This window comes from Nerophis ophidion, linkage group LG15 (genome assembly GCF_033978795.1).
Source record: "Nerophis ophidion isolate RoL-2023_Sa linkage group LG15, RoL_Noph_v1.0, whole genome shotgun sequence".
Lineage (NCBI taxonomy): Eukaryota > Metazoa > Chordata > Actinopteri > Syngnathiformes > Syngnathidae > Nerophis > Nerophis ophidion.
In genome coordinates this window covers 20,309,441-20,330,220 of record NC_084625.1, presented here as the reverse complement: position 1 = coordinate 20,330,220, position 20,780 = coordinate 20,309,441, and the positions used below count along the sequence as shown (strand labels likewise).

General features: G+C 41.8%; 1 protein-coding gene across 2 annotated transcripts in view; it reads left to right on the top strand.

The window, feature by feature from the left end:
* The window catches only part of LOC133569383 (protein disulfide-isomerase TMX3-like), a 175,717-nt gene extending 156,056 nt beyond the window's left edge, over positions 1-19,661 (top strand). The window contains exon 16 of one of the 2 annotated variants that reach the window (XM_061921672.1): positions 19,392-19,661. In XM_061921672.1, the coding sequence (XP_061777656.1) occupies positions 19,392-19,646 (255 nt within the window). In that variant the 3' untranslated portion in view covers positions 19,647-19,661. Of the gene's footprint in view, positions 1-10,846; positions 11,797-19,391 lie in introns of those variants that run through there. The other variant, XM_061921674.1, reaches the window with a different exon arrangement.
* The last annotated feature ends 1,119 nt before the right edge of the window (positions 19,662-20,780 follow it).

The window sequence follows — 20,780 nt, the reverse complement described above, 5'->3', positions numbered from 1 at the left end:
CTGCCAATCCAGAGGTACCGCCCCCGATGTCCACGCGATGCTGCAAAGTCTTGTCAACCAAGACAGCCCCACAGCATCCAGAGCCTTAAGGAACTCCGGGCGGATCTCGTCCACCCCTGGGGCCTTGCCACCGAGGAGCTTTTTAACTACCTCAGCGACCTCAGCCCCAGAAATAGGAGAGTCCACCACAGATTCCCCAGGCACTGCTTCCTCATAGGAAGACGTTTTGGTGGGATTGAGTTGGTCTTCGAAGTATTCCTTCCACCTATCCACAACATCCGCAGTCGAGGTCAGCAGAACCCTATCCGCACCATACACGGTGTTGATAGTGCACTGCTTCCCCTTCCTGAGGCGGCGGACGGTGGTCCAGAATCGCTTCGAAGCCGTCCGGAAGTCGTTTTCCATGGCTTCCCCGAACTCTTCCCATGTCCGAGTTTTTGCCTCCGCGACCGCTGAAGCTGCACACCGCTTGGCCTGTCGGTACCTGTCCACTGCCTCCGGAGTCCTATGAGCCAAAAGGACCCGATAGGACTCCTTCTTCAGCTTGACGGCATCCCTCACCGCTGGTGTCCACCAAGGGGTTTTAGGATTGCCGCCCCGACAGGCACCAACTACCTTGCGGCCACAGCTCCGATCTTCCGCCTCGACAATAGAGGTGCGGAACATGGTCCACTCGGACTCAATGTCCAGCACCTCCCTCGTGACATGTTCAAAGTTCTTCCGGAGGTGGGAATTGAAACTTTGTCTGACAGGAGACTCTGCCAGACGTTCCCAGCAGACCCTCACAATGCGTTTGGGCCTGCCAGGTCTGTCCGGCATCCTCCCCCACCATCGCAGCCAACTCACCACCAGGTGGTGATCGGTAGAAAGCTCCGCCCCTCTCTTCACCCGAGTGTCCAAAACATGAGGCCGCAAATCCGATGACACAACTACAAAGTCGATCATGGAACCGCGGCCTAGGGTGTCCTGGTGCCAAGTGCACATATGGACACCCTTATGTTTGAACATGGTGTTTGTTATCGACAAACTGTGACGAGCACAAAAGTCCAATAACAAAACACCACTCGGGTTCAGATCCGGGCGGCCATTCTTCCCAATCACGCCTCTCCAGGTTTCACTGTCGTTGCCAACGTGAGCGTTGAAGTCTCCCAGTAGGACAAGGGAATCACCAGGTGGAGCACTTTCCAGTACTCCCTCGAGTGTTCCCAAAAAGGGTGGGTACTCTGAACTGCTGTTTGGTGCGTAAGCACAAACAACAGTCAGGACCCGTCCCCCCACCCGAAGGCGGAGGGAGGCTACCCTTTCGTCCACCGGGTTGAACTCCACGTACAGGCTTTGAGCCGGGGGGAAACAAGAATTGCCACCCCAGCCCGTCGCCTCTCACTGCCGGCAACGCCAGAGTGGAAGAGGGTCCAGTCCCTCTCGAGAGAAGTGGTTCCAGAGCCCTTGCTGTGCGTCGAAGTGAGTCCGACTATATCCAGCCGGAATTTCTCGACTTCGCGCACTAGCTCAGGCTCTTTCCCCCCCAGTGACGTGACGTTCCACGTCCCAAGAGCTAGCTTCTGTAGCCGAGGATCGGACCGCCAAGTGCCCTGCCTTCGGCTGTCGCCCAGCTCACAATGCACCCGACCTCTATGGCCCCTGCTATGGGTGGTTTAAAAAAGGAGGTCTATTTAAATGCTAGAGTATCTGTATACTCTAGCATTTAAATAGACCTCCTTTTTAAACCAGTTGATCTGCCGCTTCTTTTCTTTTTTCTCCTATGTCCCCCCCTCCCTTGTGGAGGGGGTCTGGTCCGATGACCATGGATGGAGTACTGGCTGTCCAGAGTCGAGACCCAGGATGGACCGCTCGTCAGGACCCAGGATGGACCGCTCGCCTGTGTATCGGTTGGGGACATCTCTACGCTGCTGATCCGCCTCCGCTTGGGATGGTTTCCTGTGGACGGGCCTCTCGCTGCTGTCTTGGATCCGCTTTGAACTGAACTCTCGCGGCTGTGTTGGAGCCACTATGGATTGAACTTTCACAGTATCATGTTAGACCCGCTCGACATCCATTGCTTTCGGTCCCCTGGGGGGGGTTTCTCATAGTCAGCATTGTCACTGGCGTCCCACTGGATGTGAATTCTCCCTGCCCACTGGGTGTGAGTTTTCCTTGCCCTTTTGTGGGTTCTTGCGAGGATGTCGTAGTCGTAATGATTTGTGCAGTCCTTTGAGACATTTGTGATTTGGGGCTATATAAATAAACATTGATTGATTGATCATGTAGCAGTAAAAAATACAAACTACTAACATAATACAACTTACTGTACAATGTCTGCTCTTACTTCGATGACAACTGATATGATGTCCATGTCTTCCCGTTTAGATGAACAATTTATCATGATCCTTCGGTTGTGTCTGTGTTTGTTTTCATCTCCGTGTATACATTGAATGTCACGGATAAACGACTTCTAGATTCACGGCTAAATCCTCCGAATATCCAGGGAAGAGTAATTTTTCATAATCTGGATTAATTTTGACCAGCCGAGACGAGTAAAATTTACGGCTGAGCTGATAATAACTGCGATATCCAGTTGTTCTATTTTGTTTTCAAGTGTGTGTTAGTTTCAGTTTGTCCTCGGTGTGTTGTCGAAGTCAGGAAGAAGTCTTTGCAATTACGTTGACTGTGCCAGTTTGGTCTTTTGTTTAGTCCTACAAAGTGTTGATACTGTAACTATTGTTCATATTACACAACAGCCATTTGGTTGTAGTGTGCATCTTAGGTACCAACTTTGGAGGTGTTCAAATCGCCATGTAATATTGCTAATGCTAATCATTAGCATGTATAGCTAATGTAGATTAGCATCGAGCGAGCTCACTTTTAAAGGGGAGCCTTAATTTTGAGGCGGTTTCTAGCAGACATGCATTCTTTGTTGACATGGACAAATCCATTACTTAGAGGCAGTTTGCTACGAATACATCTTGTTTCCCTGAAGCCTGACGTGACCTCATGTACAATATCGGAATATAGTACCATTTGAGTTTACCCGGTACTTTGGAAAGTATTGAATTTGCTAGCCATCCTTAGTCTTGACTAATAAAACATTTGAAACGTGAAGCCCATTGGCCTAACAACTATGTCTTCTATAGTCATCTTACCATGAATTGATTAACGTGACCCCGACTTAAACAAGTTGAAAAACGTATTCGGGTGTTACCATTTACTGTATTTTTTGGATTATATGTCGCTCCGGAGTATACGTCGCACCGGCCGAAAATGCTTAATAAAGAAGGAAAAAAACATATATACATCGCACTGGAATAAAAGTCTCATTTTTGGGGGAAATTTATTCGATAAAATCCAACACGAAGAATAGACATCCATCCATCCATTTCTACCGCTCATTACCTTTTGGGGCCGCGGGGGGGCGCTGGCGCCTATCTCAGCTACAATCGGGCGGAAGGCGGGGTACACCCTGGACAAGTCTACAACTCATCGCAATAGACATTTGAAAGGTAATTTAAAATAAATAAAGAATAGTGAACAACAGGCTGAATAAGTGTACGTTATATGAGGCATAAATAACCAACTGAGAAGGTGCCTGGTATGTTAACGTAACATATTATGGTAAGAGTCATTCAAATAACTATAACATATAGAACATGCTATACGTTTACCAAACAATCTGTCACTCCTAATCACTAAATCCGATGAAATCTTCTTCCTCGACGTCGCTTCTAAAAAACTCTGCCAACTCCAAAGGTATGCGCCGCTTCCTCTTGTCGTTTTCTGCTGCATATTTCACTACGTCCAGCTTGTAATCTGCAGTACATGATCTCCTTTTCGGTGCCATTTTCGTTCAGCCCTTCTCAGTTTTATAAGTTACCGCCAACGATGAAATGATCCATTTTAATAGCTACGACAGTAGCATATAGCAGTTAGCATTCCATGACCCACAATGCACTTCTGCCATGACCCTCCCCCGCCAAATTCTTATTGGTTGACGTGTGTGTGACGATTGCTGACATTTTCTTCGTCTCTTCCGCAAATGAGATGAATAATATTATTTGATATTTTACGGTAATGTGTTAATAATTTCACACATAATTCGCTCCGGAGTATATTTCCCACAAACTATGAAAAAAAACCTACGACCGAAAAATACGGTAGTGGTCAATTGTATGGAATATGTACTTTACTGTGGAATCTACTAATAAAAGTCTCAATCAATCAAAAGTGTCAAGATAAGTGAAAAGGTGCAAGACTAAAGACTGATGATGCATTCAATGACTCCCGAGTCATACTAATGCTGTAACATTCAACATTTACTCTTCTCCTATTCACAACCCTTATTGGGACCCAAAAAAAAAAATCCGAACACACCTTTGGTCAATCCTAACTAGCAAACTTCTGGGCCTCTTTAAATGTTCCCCTCTCTGAAACAATCTCACATTAGAATAAGTTCCTAATAATGTGACCCACAAAAACAAATGTAGGCTAACGTCAGATTGTTTTCCGTCTCCTTTGGGCAAACCGTTACGTAATACAGGTGCAGGATGAACATTGCACTGGAATTTATCCGCAGGTGCTGAATCACCCACGCTGCAGCAATTAATCCCAGTCGCTCCGAGTCCTTCCAGGCCCGGGCCCGCTTAGTCATTCTGCCAAAAATAGTTGCGCTGCATTAATTTTTCACAAGGCACTGATATATTAGCTGCTCTGTTTGAATATATATCTGAGGAGTTCTGTAACATCAAACAGGATGTTCACTTTTGCAAAGTACAGCCCTCACATTTAAGCCAATTTGATATTTTGTCAAGGGGACTGTACTACAGAAAGTAAACTTGGATGTACAAAACCCAAAACCAGTAATGTTTGCATGTTGTGTAAATGGTAAATAAAAACAGAATACAATGATTTGCAAATACTTTTAAACTCACATTTAATTGAATAGACTGCAAAGACAAGATATTTAATGTTTGAACTGAGAAACTTAATTTTTTTTTTTCAAATAATCGTTAACTTAGAATTTAATGGCATCAACACAATGCAAAATAGTTGTCACAGGGGCATTTTTACCACTGTATTACATGGCCTTTCCTTTGAACAACACTCAGTTAACGTTTGGGAATTGAGGAGAACATGTTTTGAAGCTTTTCAGGTAGAATTCTTTCCCATTCTTGCTTGACGTACAGCTTAAGTTGTTCAACAGTCCGTGGTCTCCGTTGTGGTGTTTTATGCTTTATATTGCGCTACAAATTTTCAATGGGAGACAGGTCTGGACTACAGGCAGGCCAGTCTAGTACCCGCACTCTTTTACTATGAAGCCAAACTGTTATAACAGGTAGCTTGGCATTGTCTTGCTGAAATAAGAAGGGGCATCCATGATAACGTTGCTTGGATGCAACATATGTTGCTCCAAAACCTGTATGTACCTTTCAGAATTAATGGTGCCTTCACAGATGTGTAAGTTACCCATGCCTTGGGCAATAATACACCCCCATACCATCACAGATGCTGGCTTTTGAACTTTGCGCCTATAATAATCCGGATGGTTCTTTTCCTCTTTGGTCCGGAGGACACAATGTGCACAGTTTCCAAAAACTATTTGAAATGTGGACTCGTCAGACCACACTACACTTTTCCACTTTGCATCAGTCCATCTTAGATGAGTTTGGGCCCAGCGAAGCTGGCAGCGTTTCTGGGTGTTGTTGATAAATGGCTTTCACTTAGCATAGTAGAGTTTTAACTTGCACTTACAGAAGTAGCGACCAACTGTCGTTACTGACAGTGATTTTCTGAAAGTGTTCCTGAACGCACATGGTGATGTCCTTAACATACTGATGTCGCTTTTTGATGCAGTATCGCCTGAGGGATCGAAGGTCCGTGATATCATCGCTTATGTGCAATGATTTCTCCATATTCTCTTAACCTTTTGAGGATTTTACGGACTGTAGATGGTGAAATCCCTAAATTCCTGGCAATGGCTCGTTGAGAAATGTTGTTCTTAAACTGTTCAACAACTTACTCACGCTTTTGTTCACAAAGTGGTGACCCTACCCCCATCCTTGTTTCTGAATGACTGAGCATTTCATGTAAGCTGCTTTTATCCCCACTCATGGCACCCACCTGTTCCCAATTACCCTGTTCACCTGTGGGATGTTCCAAATAAGTGTTTGATGAGCATTCCTCAACTTTCTCAGTTTTTTTTGCCACTTGTGCCAGCATTTTTGAAACATGTTGCAGGCATCAAATTCCAATTCTAATATTTGCAAAAAATAACAACGTTTTCCAGTTCGAATGGTATAAATCTTGTCTTTGCAGTCTATTCAATTGACTAAGGTTGAAAAGGATTTGCAAATCATTGTATTCTGTTTTTATTTATGATTTACACAACGTGCCAACTCCACTGGTTTTGGGGTTTGCACTTTAGAGCAGTGTTTCCTAACCATAGGGCTGGGGCCCATTGTTCTATAAAGAGAGTATGGACAACTCTGTTTCGGATTTGGTCCCAAACATTTAAGAGATTGTCTGGCCATGAGGTCTCTCATTGGTCAAAAAAGCCCCTAACGTGACTAAAATGCGCCATGTTTCGGACCAACTCTGAAACCGAATTGTACATCTCTTTACACAGCTCTGCCAAAAAATATCTGTGTCACAGCTGTGGTCCGTATGGTCTGTAGTGGAACTCAGCTGTAATACACTTTTTTTTTTTTTTTTAGCATGTGTGGCAGTAATGACAATCTCAAGCAGAAGAAGTCTGGAGTCGTGTTGTCCCGATACCAATATTGTGGTACTTTTTGATACTTTTCTAAATAAAGGGGACCACAAAAAATTGCATTATTGGCTTTATTTGGACAAAAAATCTTAGGGTACATTAAACATATATATCGTATTGCAAGTTTGTTCTTAAATAAAATAGTGAACATACATGACAACTTGTCTTTTAGTAGTAAGTAAACAAACATATGCAGTAACATATTGTGTCATTTCTCATTCTATTATTTTGTCAACATTATTAAGGACAAGTGGTAGAAAATGAATTATTAATCTACTTGTTCATTTACTGTTAATATCTGCTTACTTTCTCTTTTAACATGTTCTATCTACACTTCTGTTAAAATGTAATAATCACTTATTCTTCTGTTGTTTGATACTTTACATTAGTTTCGGATGATACCACTAATTTGGGTATCAATCTGATACGAAGTCGTTACAGGATCATACATTGGTCATATTCAAAGTCCTCGTGTGTCCAGGAACATATTTCCTGAGTTTATTAACATAATATAAAAAACAAAACAAAAAATGAAAGAAGATGTTGTGATGCAAATAAATATTGGTTTAATCATACTAGTATCGACTAGATACGCTCCAGTACTTGGTATCGTTACTGTGGCTGTTTGGTGTCGATCCACCTAAGGAGTTTGTTTACATTTTGGCGCCGGTGAGCTACGGTGTGTAGTGAAACATGTTTAGCTATTCCTCGTCCTGCAGGGATGATACTTGTAAGAAACGTACTTTATTTGTTGCCATGGAGACAGGGATTAGTGATTTAGAAGTAGCTAAAACACTGCAGACTGCGGATGGATGTTTGTCATGACGCGAGGTCGAACCCGCGTTTCCTCGGCGGCTGGAGCTGCGTGCGCCTCTACTAACAGTGCACCAAGAAACACACTCAGATTCGCCCTCACTCGTGCTGAGTGCAGCACGCCCAAGCAGCAACAAGCCTACGGCCTATCAATAATCAACACAGCTGGCTTTGATGAGAGGGAGCAGCATAAAGACCAGCAGACCCGAGGAACCTTTGCCAGAACGTCGCTATCTTCCCATGACTCCCCTGTCTTCCGTGATCGTACCTTGTCTCTCGACATCCATCCGGATTCCTAACTGCCTTCCTCGATCCACGACCTCCCTGCTCGGACCCAGACCACGCTGCCTTGCTCCTGCCCCCGACCTCTTGCCTGCTCACGGACTGCCTCTTCGCCTTGCCCTTCTGGATTCGATGAAGGATACAACCAACACTCACGGACAACAAACCCTGGTAACATTTACATTATTAATATAACACATAGTCAACACTCATTCACTTAGAGTAGCATACACACGCCATGTAATCATCAAAGGTTTAAATAAACCTTGTGAACCGCAGTTGTGCCCTGGTTGTCGCCTCCTTCCCTCCTCTGTACACAACATATTAGCTGCTAACTAGCTCGCCATGTCTTAAAGCACCTCTTCCTGAGTGTGTTTCAGTGTTATAACTTCACCTTGATTGTGCGCTGCCGAACATGCTTGTTTGCTTGTAAAACCAGCAATGACTCGACGTGACGACCGAGGCGCGGGGACGTGGGGCACCTGTACTTTTCAGAGGCAGTATAGTACTGAATATGATTCATTGGTATCGTGGTACAATACTAATACAGTTTGTACAACCCTAGTCTGGAGTTAGTCATAGAAAAGTTTCTTAAGCGCAAAAATTATGACAAAGGGGTTGAAGCTATTTTTTCATTTGCACTTAAGTTTTATTGACAGTTCAGTTAAGAAATATTTCCTTATTCATTCAGTTTTTTTTAGGACAACATAGTTGTATGTAAATGTATTTTGTGTGATAATATTTGAGTGGTCCCCAGGCCCCTCTGTATGGGAAAAGTTGGGCCCCGAGGTCAAAAAGGTTAAGAACCTCTGTTTTAGGGGCGGCATAGCTCAGTTGGTAGAGCAGCCGTGCCAGCAATTTGAGGGTTGCAGGTTCGAGTCCCGCTTCCGCCATCCTAGTGACTGCCGTTGTGTCCTTGGGCAAGACACTTTACCCACATGCTCCCAGTGCCACCCACACTGGTTTAAATGTAACTTAAATATTGGGTTTCACTATGTAGAGCGCTTTGAGTCACTAGAGAAAAGCGCTATATAAATATAATTCACTTTTAGAGAAGTCAGCGTGCAGCTTGTATACTGTAGATTTACTATCAACTGAAAGCACATCTGTTGGTTCATGAGGAACATCTCATTTTCGGTGGATAGTAAACTATACTGCTATACAAGCTGTACACAGACTACTCTAATATATCCAATTATTATTCCTTGGGGTAGACTGACTGTTGACTCTTATAATAACACTTAGTGAGAGCATTAATTCAACTGAAGCAATTCCAGCCTATGCTGTTTTCTACTGCAAATACAGTAGGCTTCGTTTCAGTTTGTGCTCGCCACTCCATTGTCGCATGCTCTCGTTTTCTTCCAAAATATACATCACGAAGGAAGCACGTTACAGCGTCTACGCTGCACTTTGAAGAGGCAGCTGCAGGGCCACAAAGAATATCACATTTGCATGACCCTCCTCGCTCGAGCGCGCGATCATAAAGCGCGCAGGAAGTGGCTCTGATAGCAATCCATGATGAATATGTAGCTGAACAACCACCTGAGAATTATAATGCAGAGGCAAGGACACCAACAACAGGAAGTCTGCAAGCTTCCGTTATCAAGCATCCATACACGTATGTGAACATTTAAATTCAGAGCACAACATGTTATTAAAAAACAAAATACTCTGCTGTGCTTCGTACATTTTGTTGTTCGGACACCTTTTTGTTTTGGAGCAGCCGCAGTACTCCAAGTAGAAAAGTGATTGAAATGAAACTTTGTGAAGGATGTGGTGCATACGTCAAGGAGGAATCTGTGGAGTTCAAGGAAGTAGTCTGCTAACGAAAACACACACATATATGACACCTGACTAGCCAAAGACTTGTCACACTACTTTGAGTACCTTGAAGGTAGAAAAGCGCTATACAAGTACAACCCATTTATTTATTACCGTATTGTTCGGACTGTAATGCGCTCTTAAAATCCTTTCATTGGTGCGCAAAATGTACAAACCCCGACACAAGTGAAGTTGGCACGTTGTGTAATTCGTAAGTAAAAACAGAATACAAATATTTGTAAAATCCTTTTCTACGCTAATTGCCAAAAAACCTTAACACAGACAAAGCGGAAGAATGAAGAAGAGACATGGCGACGACGAGTGAGAAGAAGTACGCTTGCAAGTTCCAAAATGATTGGAAAAAATAATTTCAGTTCATCCAGGACAGCTCGAAGGGGAAGGTAGTATGCTGACCGCAAATTTTGTAGATCAGACTTCTCCATTGAACACGGTGGCCGAACGGATATACTCATTCATGAAAGGATTATTCATGTATACAAATCCCGTTTCCATATGAGTTGGGAAATTGTGTTGGATGTAAATATAGACGGAATACAATGATTTGCAAATCCTTTTCAACCCATATTCAATTGAATGCACTACAAAGACAAGATATTTGATGTTCAAACTCATAAACTTTATTTTTTTTTGTGCAAATAATAATTAACTTAGAATTTCATGGCTGCAACATGTGCCAAAGTAGTTGGGAAAGGGCATGTTCACCACTGTGTTACATCACCTTTTCTTTTAACAACACTCAGAAAACGTTTGGGAACTGAGGAAACTAACAGTTGAAGCTTTAAAAGTGGCATTCTTTCCCATTCTTTTATGTAGAGCTTCAGTCGTTCAACAGTCCGGGGTCTCCGCTGTCGTATTTTACGCTTCATAATGCGCCACACATTTTCAATGAGAGACAGGTCTGGACTGCAAGCGTGCCAGGAAAGTACCCACACTCTTTTTTTTCATGAAGCCACGCTGTTGTGACACATGCTGAATGTGGCTTGGCCTTGTCTTGCTGAAATAAGCAGGGGCGTCCATGAAAAAGACGGCGCTTAGATGGCAGCATATGTAGTTCAAAAACCTGTATGTACCTTTCAGCATTAATGGTGCCTTCACAGATGTGTAAGTTACCCATACCTTGGGCACTAATGCACCCCCATACCATCACAGATGCTGGCTTTTGAACTTTGCGTCGATAACAGTCTGGATGGTTCGCTTCCCCTTTGGTCCGGATGACACGATGTGGAATATTTTCCAAAATCACCTATGAACCCACCCCAGGAAACCAACCAAAAAAGAGCAGAAAACGAAACAACATCATCTGGTACAATCCGCCATTCAGCAAAGACGTCTCAACCAACATCGGCCGCAAGTTCCTCACTCTGATCGACAAACACTTCCCCAAAGGCAACACCCTAAGAAAAATATTCAACAAGAACAACATTAAATTGAGCTACAGCTGTATGAATAACATGCAACAAATCATTTCAAACCACAACAAAGCAATTGCAAAAGGACTGCCTACCCCCAGACTAAACGACTCTGAAACCAATAATGAATAATGAATGAATGTCGCAAGAAACCTGATTGCCCTCTCAACGGAGGGTGCTTACAGACATCTGTCGTTTACCAAGCAAAGGTAATACGCAAGGACATTAACACATCCGACACGTACGTAGGATTAACCGAAGGAGCGTTCAAAACAAGATGGAATAATCACAACGCCTCCTTTAGAAACCAGACTTTGCAGAATTCTACAGAACTCAGCAAACACATTTGGAACCTCAAAGACAATAATGTTGAATATTCAATAACATGGCAAATTCTTGCATCCAGCACACCTTACAACAGTGGTAATAAAAGATGCAGCCTATGCTTAAAAGAGAAACTGTTTATTATATATCATCCAGATCTATCATCCCTCAACAAGCGCAGTGAAATCATTTCAACATGCCGCCATAGACGGAAACACCTCCTAGGTAACACATGAGCCAATCACCACACCCTACGCCTGCCTGTACCCACCCACTCTGTGCTCTATATAAACCATTGTATGTGAATGCTTCCATTAAAATCTCCTGATGATTGAGGGAACCCCTCATGAAACAGATCTGTAGAGATGAAGTAGTCTTGTGATTTTTTCCCACACCTACATATTGCGCTCTACCACGGTATCGAGCACTATTCTCTGGATAATCCACCTATATATATATATATATATATATATATAGGTGTACACCTGCAAAATTAGCTGAAAGGTAGCTTACCTGCCAACAGTAATGTTGTCATGCTTCATGCGCAACAATATATGAGTCTGAGGTGTATGCCTACAAAATTAGCTAAATAAAATGACCATGCTTAACTCTAAATTTTAATTTGCAATCATACGCAGTCCTTGGGTTACGTAGGAATAATTTCAAACCACTGCTCTAAGATGATAAAAGACGTATCTGCATGTAATTTTTAGCATGAATGAAAGCATTAGCATCCATCATCCATCCCTGCCGTCCTTGATACTTTTACAGAGGATTTTTTTTACGCACGCACACACCCACACACACAATCTTGCATTTGTTACCTTCTTGAAACCTCAGAAAAAGGCCTACCTCTTTAGGACCATCCTTTGTAGATATATAAAGGTTTTTATTTACAACATTAATATTATATACTGTACATACTATGCAAATATAAAAAAGTTTGTTATGAAAAATGAATTGCAATTTCACAAAAAAACTTAGAATTTTGGCAGCATTTTAGAAAAAGTCATCATTTTACTCAGCGCAAGTCAAAATTTTACAAGAAAAATTTAACATTTGTGCAATAATATGATAACGGTTGGAATTTCACTCAATAGCAGTCACAATTTTACAAGAAAAGCTTAAAAGTTTGGCAATTTCATTAAAATACTCATAAGTTTCCTCGCAAAAAGTCAGAATTATTATAAGAAAACTTGAAAATGTTGGCAATATTATTATAATAATCAGAATTTTACTTGGCCAAATTATGAAAATAGTCATAATTTTTCTCAAAAATGTCACTATTTTACAAGAACAACAAAAAAAAAAGGCAATATTGTGATAAAAGTCTGAATTTTATATGACAAATGTCACCATTTTGCATTAAAAAGTACAAATTTTACAAGAAAAATTGCAATATTACACAAACGGAAAGAAAATGAGAAATTGTTCCCAATTTTATAAGAAAAAGTCGACACATTGTGAGAAAAAGAATGCATCTAGTTAAAGTATTAATTTTTTTTTTTTGTTTATAATTGTTTTTTAATCTTGATTACTTACTTTAAGTTATTACAGTATGTCACTATATACATAGTATTTTTTTATTACAGTATGTCACTATATACATATTTATTTTATTAATTTTGGCCAAAGGGCGCGCATTTAAATTTCTTGCACACACTTGTTATTACATATGTTGTGTAGAGGGGGAGCACTTCAAATTTTTACACACACTTGTTATTTCATATGTTGACCAGAGGGGGGCGCAATTTTAAAACCCACACACAGTCAATTTGAAAAATCCCTCCTTTTAGGGACCACCCTCATTTTGATAGATTTCACCACCAGGGGTGCAAATGAGATCTCTATTTTTACTTTTTTGTAATGTGCTTGAGGCCGATGACAAACAAGTCAAGGACCCCAGATGGCACATTGGGCAACCCAGCTGTAGAAGCTAACTATTAATGGCCACAATAGCCTTAGTACCATAGTGTATTTGTTCATCCTATGGTCACATATAGGACGCGGGTTGTCTTTTACGTCAGCACCGGAAGTCGTAAAATCAGCTGTTCACCCGGCGGGTTTTTTCGGGGATGAATAGGGCAGTCCTTCTTTAGCTGCAGTCTTGTTTTATCATATATCGCTACCTTTGCACCCTGTCAATGTTTACCTTTGTATGCACAATAAATCAACAAAAAATCCTGACTTTGGAGCAATGTTCACAGACTCTAGTATTTGGCTCTATATTAAATGCAATGTTTTTCCGTATCGGGACCATGATTTCGGTCCTAACATGTTCAGCGATCCTCATATGGACGGTACTTTTCCTTGTTGATGTTTCAAGAAGGGTGGAAATACAAAAACACACACACACACACACACACACACACACACACACACACACACACACACACTGGTTATCATTTGGAATGGGACCAAGTTTTTGCTCATCACTTGTGGGGACCACCCTTACTACAGGTTGTGGAGGCATAAAAAAATTTGGTAAAATTGCCACTGCCCAGTTAGCTCATACACATCTTTAAATCTCTGGATTGGTGAAGTAATGTGCTGATCATTCTTACTGGGGACCCTGGGGAAAAAGAGTTGATATGGTTCATGGGGACCAAATTTAAATAATTTTGCATAATTCACACAAATTTGTACATGACTACTGAGGACCATTTAAAAAAAAAGGGCAAATTAAATATGACATGATTCTCAGAATACAGCACTACAGCTGTCCTCTTATCAATCAATCAATGTTTATTTATATAGCCCTAAATCACAAGTGTCTCAAAGGGCTGCACAAACCACAACGACATCCTCGGTACAGAGCCCACATAAGGGCAAGGAAAAACTCACCCCAGTCGGACGTCGGTGAAAGTGACAATGATGACTATGAGAAACCTTGGAAAGGACCGCATACGTGGGCACCCCAGGGGAGACCGAAAGCAATGGATGTCGAGCGGGTCTAACATGATATTGTTAGACTCTTATAGGAAGGCTCTGTTGTGATCCGCTTCTCGGATCACATTTTGATTTCGGTTTTTGAGTCCTTGTGTAGTCTTGGTTTGTTTTGGACTCTTCTGATTCTTAGTTTGCGCACTTCCTCGTTTGTTTCGTTACCATGGTTTTGTATTTGTTCCACCTGCTACTTTCGGTTTACGTGCACCTGTGTTCTGATTGCTGACAGTATTTAAGCCCTCCTTCTCCCTTTGTTCAGTCTGGATCTTTTGTTCGCGGTAAGCAACGTTCACATGGTTACCTTCCTATGTCTTGTTCCATGCTAAGTTTTATCTTAGCTTCCCGTGCGCTCGGTACGTTTTTTTTTTTACTTTGTCTCAGTGCTAAGTGATAGCCTAGCTCCCCGTGCGTTGGCACGCGCTTTCTTTTGCCTTTTGTGTCAGTGTTCTTTTAATTTTTTTGTTTTAAAACAAGCTCTTACCTGCCAATCTCGTCCGATTTGGTCCTCTTGTATCCTCGGGTGACAAAAACGTGCATCAACATGCGCGCACCGCGTGACAGGTTCACCACTTAGATGTTAAAGCAAATCCTGCATCTTCTGTGACATCACTGAAAACTGCTATTTAGCAGTCATGAAGTTGTCTGCAACTTCAACTACTATATATAGAAGGATATACGAGCCCGTTTCCATATAAGTTGGGAAATTGTGTTAGATGTAAATATAAACGGAATACAATGATTTGCAAATCCTTTTCAACCCATATTCAATTGAATGCACTACAAAGACAAGATATTTGATTTTCATACTCATAAACTTTATTTTTTTTTGCAAATAATAATTAACTTAGAATTTCATGGCTGCAACACGTGCCAAAGTAGTTCGGAAAGGGCATGTTCACCACTGTGTTACATCACCTTTTCTTTTAACAACACTCAATAAACGTTTTGGAACTGAGGAAACTAATTGTTGAAGCTTTGAAAGTGGAATTCTTTACCATTCTTGTTTTATGTAGAGTATCAGTCGTTCAACAGTCCGGGGTCTCCGTTGTCGTATTTTATGCTTCAATATGCGCCACACATTTTCGATGGAAGACATGTCTGGACTGCAGGCGGGCCAGGAAAGTACCCGCACTCTTTTACTACGAAGCCACGCTGTTGTAACACTCGGCTTGGCATTGTCTTGCTAAAATAAGCAGGGGCCTCCAAGATAACATTGCTTGGATGACAACATATGTCACTCCAAAACCTGTATGGACCTTTCAGCATTAATGGTGCCTTCACAGATGTGTAAGTTACCCATGCCTTGGGCACTAATACACCCCCAGATGCTGGCTTTTGAACTTTGCGCCTATAACAATCCGTATGGTAATTTTCCTCTTTGTTCTGGAGGACACCACGTCCACAGTTTCCAAATATAATTTGAAATGTGGACTCGTCAGACCACAGAACACTTTCCCACTTTGCATCAGTCCATCTTAGATGAGCTTGGGCCCAGCGAAGCCGGCGACGTTCCTTTGTGTTGTTGATAAATGGCTTTGGCTTTGCATAGTAGAGTTTTAACTTGCACTTACAGAAGTAGCGACCAACTGTAGTTACCGACAGTGGTTTTATGAAGTGTTCCTGAGCCCATGTGGGGATATCCTTTACACATTGATGTCGGTTTTTGATGCAGTACTGCCTGAGGGATCAAAGGTCCGTAATATCATCGCTTACGTGCAGGGATTTCTCCAGATTCTCTGAACCTTTTGATGCTATTATGGACCATAGATTGTAAAATCCCTAAATTCCTTGCAATAGCTCGTTGAGAAATGTTGTTCTAAAACTGTTCGAAAATTTGCTTACAAATTGGTGACCCTCGCCCCATCCTTGTTTTTGAATTACTTAGCATTTCATGGAAGCTGCTTTTATACCCAATCATGGCACCCACCTGTTCCCAATTAGCCTGCACACCTGTGGGATGTTCCAAATAAGTGTTTGATGAGCATTCCTCAACTTTATCAGTATTTATTGCCACATTTCCCAACTTCATTGTCACGTGTTGCTGGCATGGAATTCTAAAGTTAATGATTATTTGCAACAACAAAAAAAAAAGTTTATCAGTTTTAACATCAAATATGTTGTCTTTGTAGCATATTCAACTGAATATGGGTTGAAAATGATTTGCAAATCATTGTATTCTGTTTATATTTACATCTAACACAATTTCCCAACCTATATGGAAACGGGGTTTGTAGAATGGATCTGACTATCATTTAAAAAGGTTTCCCTGTAGGGAACCTGTTTTTTTGTCCCCATACCATCAGAGGTCCCCTAAAGGTGACTGTAAACATTAAGTAAGCATTGCCAGAACACACACACACACACACACACACACACACACACACACACACACACACACACACACACACTGCAACATTACTAGTAGTCACTGTGCTGCACGCGAACTCAAAGTTGAAAATCACATTTTGATTCATGTCTCCCTGACAGGCCCTTGATGCCCTCAATGATGCAACTGACGCAAAGTAAATACTTTAAATAATTCAAAGACGCCGACGCCATGATCGCAGGCATCACAGGAATGACAAACGTACATCGGCTGGAGTTTAAAAAAAATGCTGTCTTCTTAGGTAGGGCTGGTGGAAAAATGCATGCTGGGTTATTAGCATGTGCAACAGGGCGCTGGTAACGCTGCATGACTCACATTCAAGGAGCAATGTTTCATGATTACGTCGTTCTTAATGAATGCCTTTAAGGAGCACAGGCATCATTTATAATACATTTCAGTGTGAGCCCCCCCCCCCTTCCAACCTACTCCGACTCCCAGCATGCTTCCTTTCCTTCGCCGTGAGCCCAATCAAAATTTAGAGTGGCAGTCGGCTTCTGCCGTTGCTCTTTGCCCGCTCTGATTGCACTGCTGGTGCGAGCGGCCCGATAAGAGACGTGTGCAGCGATAGCTCTGATTGCACCGGGATGTTTTTGTGCACATTGTGTGCTCGGTGCCGAACAGGGTGAATAACCCGGGGTTGCCGTGGTGATGGAATCTGTAAGTGGTTGGGATTTTTCAGAGCTATGATTAGCATAGCAGCCACCACATTCAACATACAATATGCATTTGCACACTTTGTCTTGTAAGAGTTAAAGTTGCTAAGGTTGTATTTGTGCCTTATTCTTGTGAGAATCCTGCGTGTGACTGCAACATTAAGGCACTGGTGTAGATCTCGAGGCCAGATCAGCCGGCCAGCCAGGTTGTTTGACGTGGCCCGTGAAAGCCTGGAAATAATATATGCATTAATTAAGCGTGTCATCTTTTTCATTAAACGGGCAGTATTGCTCAGTTGGTAGAGTGGCCGTGCCAGCAACTCCAGGGTTCCAGGTTCGATCCCCACTTCTGCCAACCGAGTCACTTCCGTTGTGTCCTTGGGCAAGACAGTGTACCCACCTGCTCCCAGTGCCACCCACACTGGTTTAAACATGTGACTTAGATATTGGGTTTCACTATGTAAAGCACGTTGAGTCACTAGAGAAAAGTTCTATATAAATATAATCAAATTCACTTCACTTAAACTTACTCGTTATTTCAATTTTGATAGAAACATTGCTTATTGTTACGCCGAGGTTGCATTCTAATGCGCGGGCCATTCTCTCAAGATGCAGACGGAACCCTGCAGGCATGATGCAGGTAAGAAAATTATTTATTGTCCATAATTCATGAAAAATACAGAAAAGCGTGTCGATAGCATGGGAGCTACTGTGAAGCCTAGCACATGAACATAAATCAAGAATCATCGAAAAAAAATCTACGTAACATGTTGCAGGGGCAAACAAAAGCACCAGACCGAGTGAGGCGAGAGGACGGAGTAAATAGCTCGCTGATTAGTACCCGAGAGCAGGTGAGCGTCCCAGACACCAATCAGAAGCAACTGAGACAAATAAATAACCATGGCAACCAAGGAAACACAAAACAGAGGTGCTGAAACAGAAATTAAACAACAAGTCACTCAAAACGTAAATAAACTATGGTCCGGCAAAGGGATCATCACACTTATACTGCACACAATTGCATCAATCAATCAATCAATCAAACAATGTTTATTTATATAGCCCTAAATCACAAGTGCCTCAAAGGGCTGCACAAACCACAGCGACATCCTCGGTAGGGCCCACATAAGGGCAAGGAAAAACTCACCCCAGTGGGACGTCGACCATGATGACTATTAGAAACCTTGGAGAGGACCTGGCGGATCAGCAGCGCAGAGATGTCCCCAACCGATGCATAGGCGAGCGGTTCATCTTGGGTCCCGACTCTGGACGAGCGGTCCATGATGGGTCCAGATTTTGGACAGCCAGTACTTTATCCATGGCCACCGGACCGGACCCCCTCCACAAGGGAGGGGGGGACATAGGAGAAAAAAGAAAAGAAACGGCGGATCAACTGGTCTAAAAATGCGCTTTAGACCTGTGAATTATCTGACCATGCAAAAAACATATTAAGGCATGGGTGTCCAAAGTGCGGCCCACAGGTGCCGTTTTAGATAGATAGATAGATAGATAGTACTTTATTTTTTCCGTCAGGAGAGTTCCTTCAGGAAAATTACAATTTTCAGCACAATCCCATTCAAGATCAGACAAACATTACAGGGAGACAGAACAGGATCGCTGACGGGTCTGCCGGCTTCCAGCGCCCCTTACAAAAAAGATGACATACAGGTAAACAAGGGGCGGGGGGGAAGAAAAAAATAGAAGATTAAAATAAAATTAAAAAAATGGTCTTAGCCTAGGCTCTGGAGTGGGGGTGCAGACTGAGGCCAAGGGAAAAAACAAAACAAAAAAAAAAAAAACAACAACTCATAGCCATAGTACACATCCCTCTTCCATGTGTGTAAGAGGGAAACATCAAACATCAAAGAACATAGAGGACATTAAAGACATTAAAGCAGCAGATACAACCAGACACTTCTACATACAGCTATGAATAAAAAGTAAAAGAAACATATACACTGTGGTGGCCTCTGCAGTGTTCCACGCCATCGTCTGCTGGGGTGGAGGGAGCATGGCCAGAGACAGAAGCAGACCCAACAAAGCAACCAAGACAGCCGACTCCACTCTCGGCCAGTGTCCAGTCCGCATGGATGAGCGAGGATACGTCCAAGGTGACTGAGGTGTCCGACACCTGCTTTGTTGGCACCACAGCGTTTTTTTGTATAAAAAATAACAAAAAAATAACAGGCAAAAAAATGTGTGATGCAACAAGAAAAAAGACAAAAATTTGATACTGAAAAACTCAGAAATGTCCAAACTTTTTCCACCGAGGCTCGCACACTGAAAAGTCAAAGTACATAGGGGTCATTTTTATGTTATTTTGTTTAAAAAAATGCTTAAAACACATTACATTTGTTTGGATATACAAGTTGGGTTCATCCAGTGTTATTATTATTATTTTGTATCAAAATTAAAATATATCAAAATGCCCCCGCATTATTTTCGAGTATGCCACCCTTGTTGAAAAAAGTTGGGATACCCCTGTATTTTTAACATTTATTTCAAAAAATCTTTTGTCAGAATAAAATCCCCGTCCCCTTGACCTATGATTTCAAAAGCAAGTACATTATCCATTAATTTGTACATGAAAACAATTTAATAATCTGATTCGGGGGTCTGCAAGGCGTGGCCCTCAAGCCACAAGCGGCTCTTTAGTACCGCTCTAGTGGCTCCCTGGAACTTTTTCAAAAATGTCTGAAAATGGAATAAAGATGGAGAAAATTTTTTTTTTTTTTCATTTAATATGGTTTCTGTAGGAGGACAAACAAGACACAAACCTTCGTAATTGTTAGAAATCACAGTGATTACATTAAACATGCTTCACTGTTGAGAGTAATTGGCGTGTGCCATTTTGTCCTACTAATTTCAGAAGTTCTTAAATGCACCACAGTTTGTTTACATATATAACTTTCTTCGATGCTGCCACAGAAAAATGTGTTTTATGCCACTTCTTCTTTGTCTCATTTTGTCGATCAAACTTTTTATGCTGTGCATGAATGCACAAAGGTGAGCTTTGTTTGAAAAGCCTCCTTTTTAGTAATGTTTTCCAATGTTGAATAAAATGTGTAGAATAAATATTACATTTCAACATTTCTGTCAACGAAGATTTGCGTCAGCCTGCGACACATAGTCATTTTCATAGTAGGCTATTGTAGCTAATATAGACACTTATATCATTCGTTGCCTTCATTATAACATTTATATAAGACTTTTAAACTCATTTTGATAGTAGGCTAATATAGACACATCATGTGTTGTCTTCAGTATAAGACTCATATAAGACGATTAAAGTAATTTTGATAGTAGGCTAACATAGAGACTTGTGTTGTCTTCATTATAAGACTTATGTAAGACTTTTAAAGTCA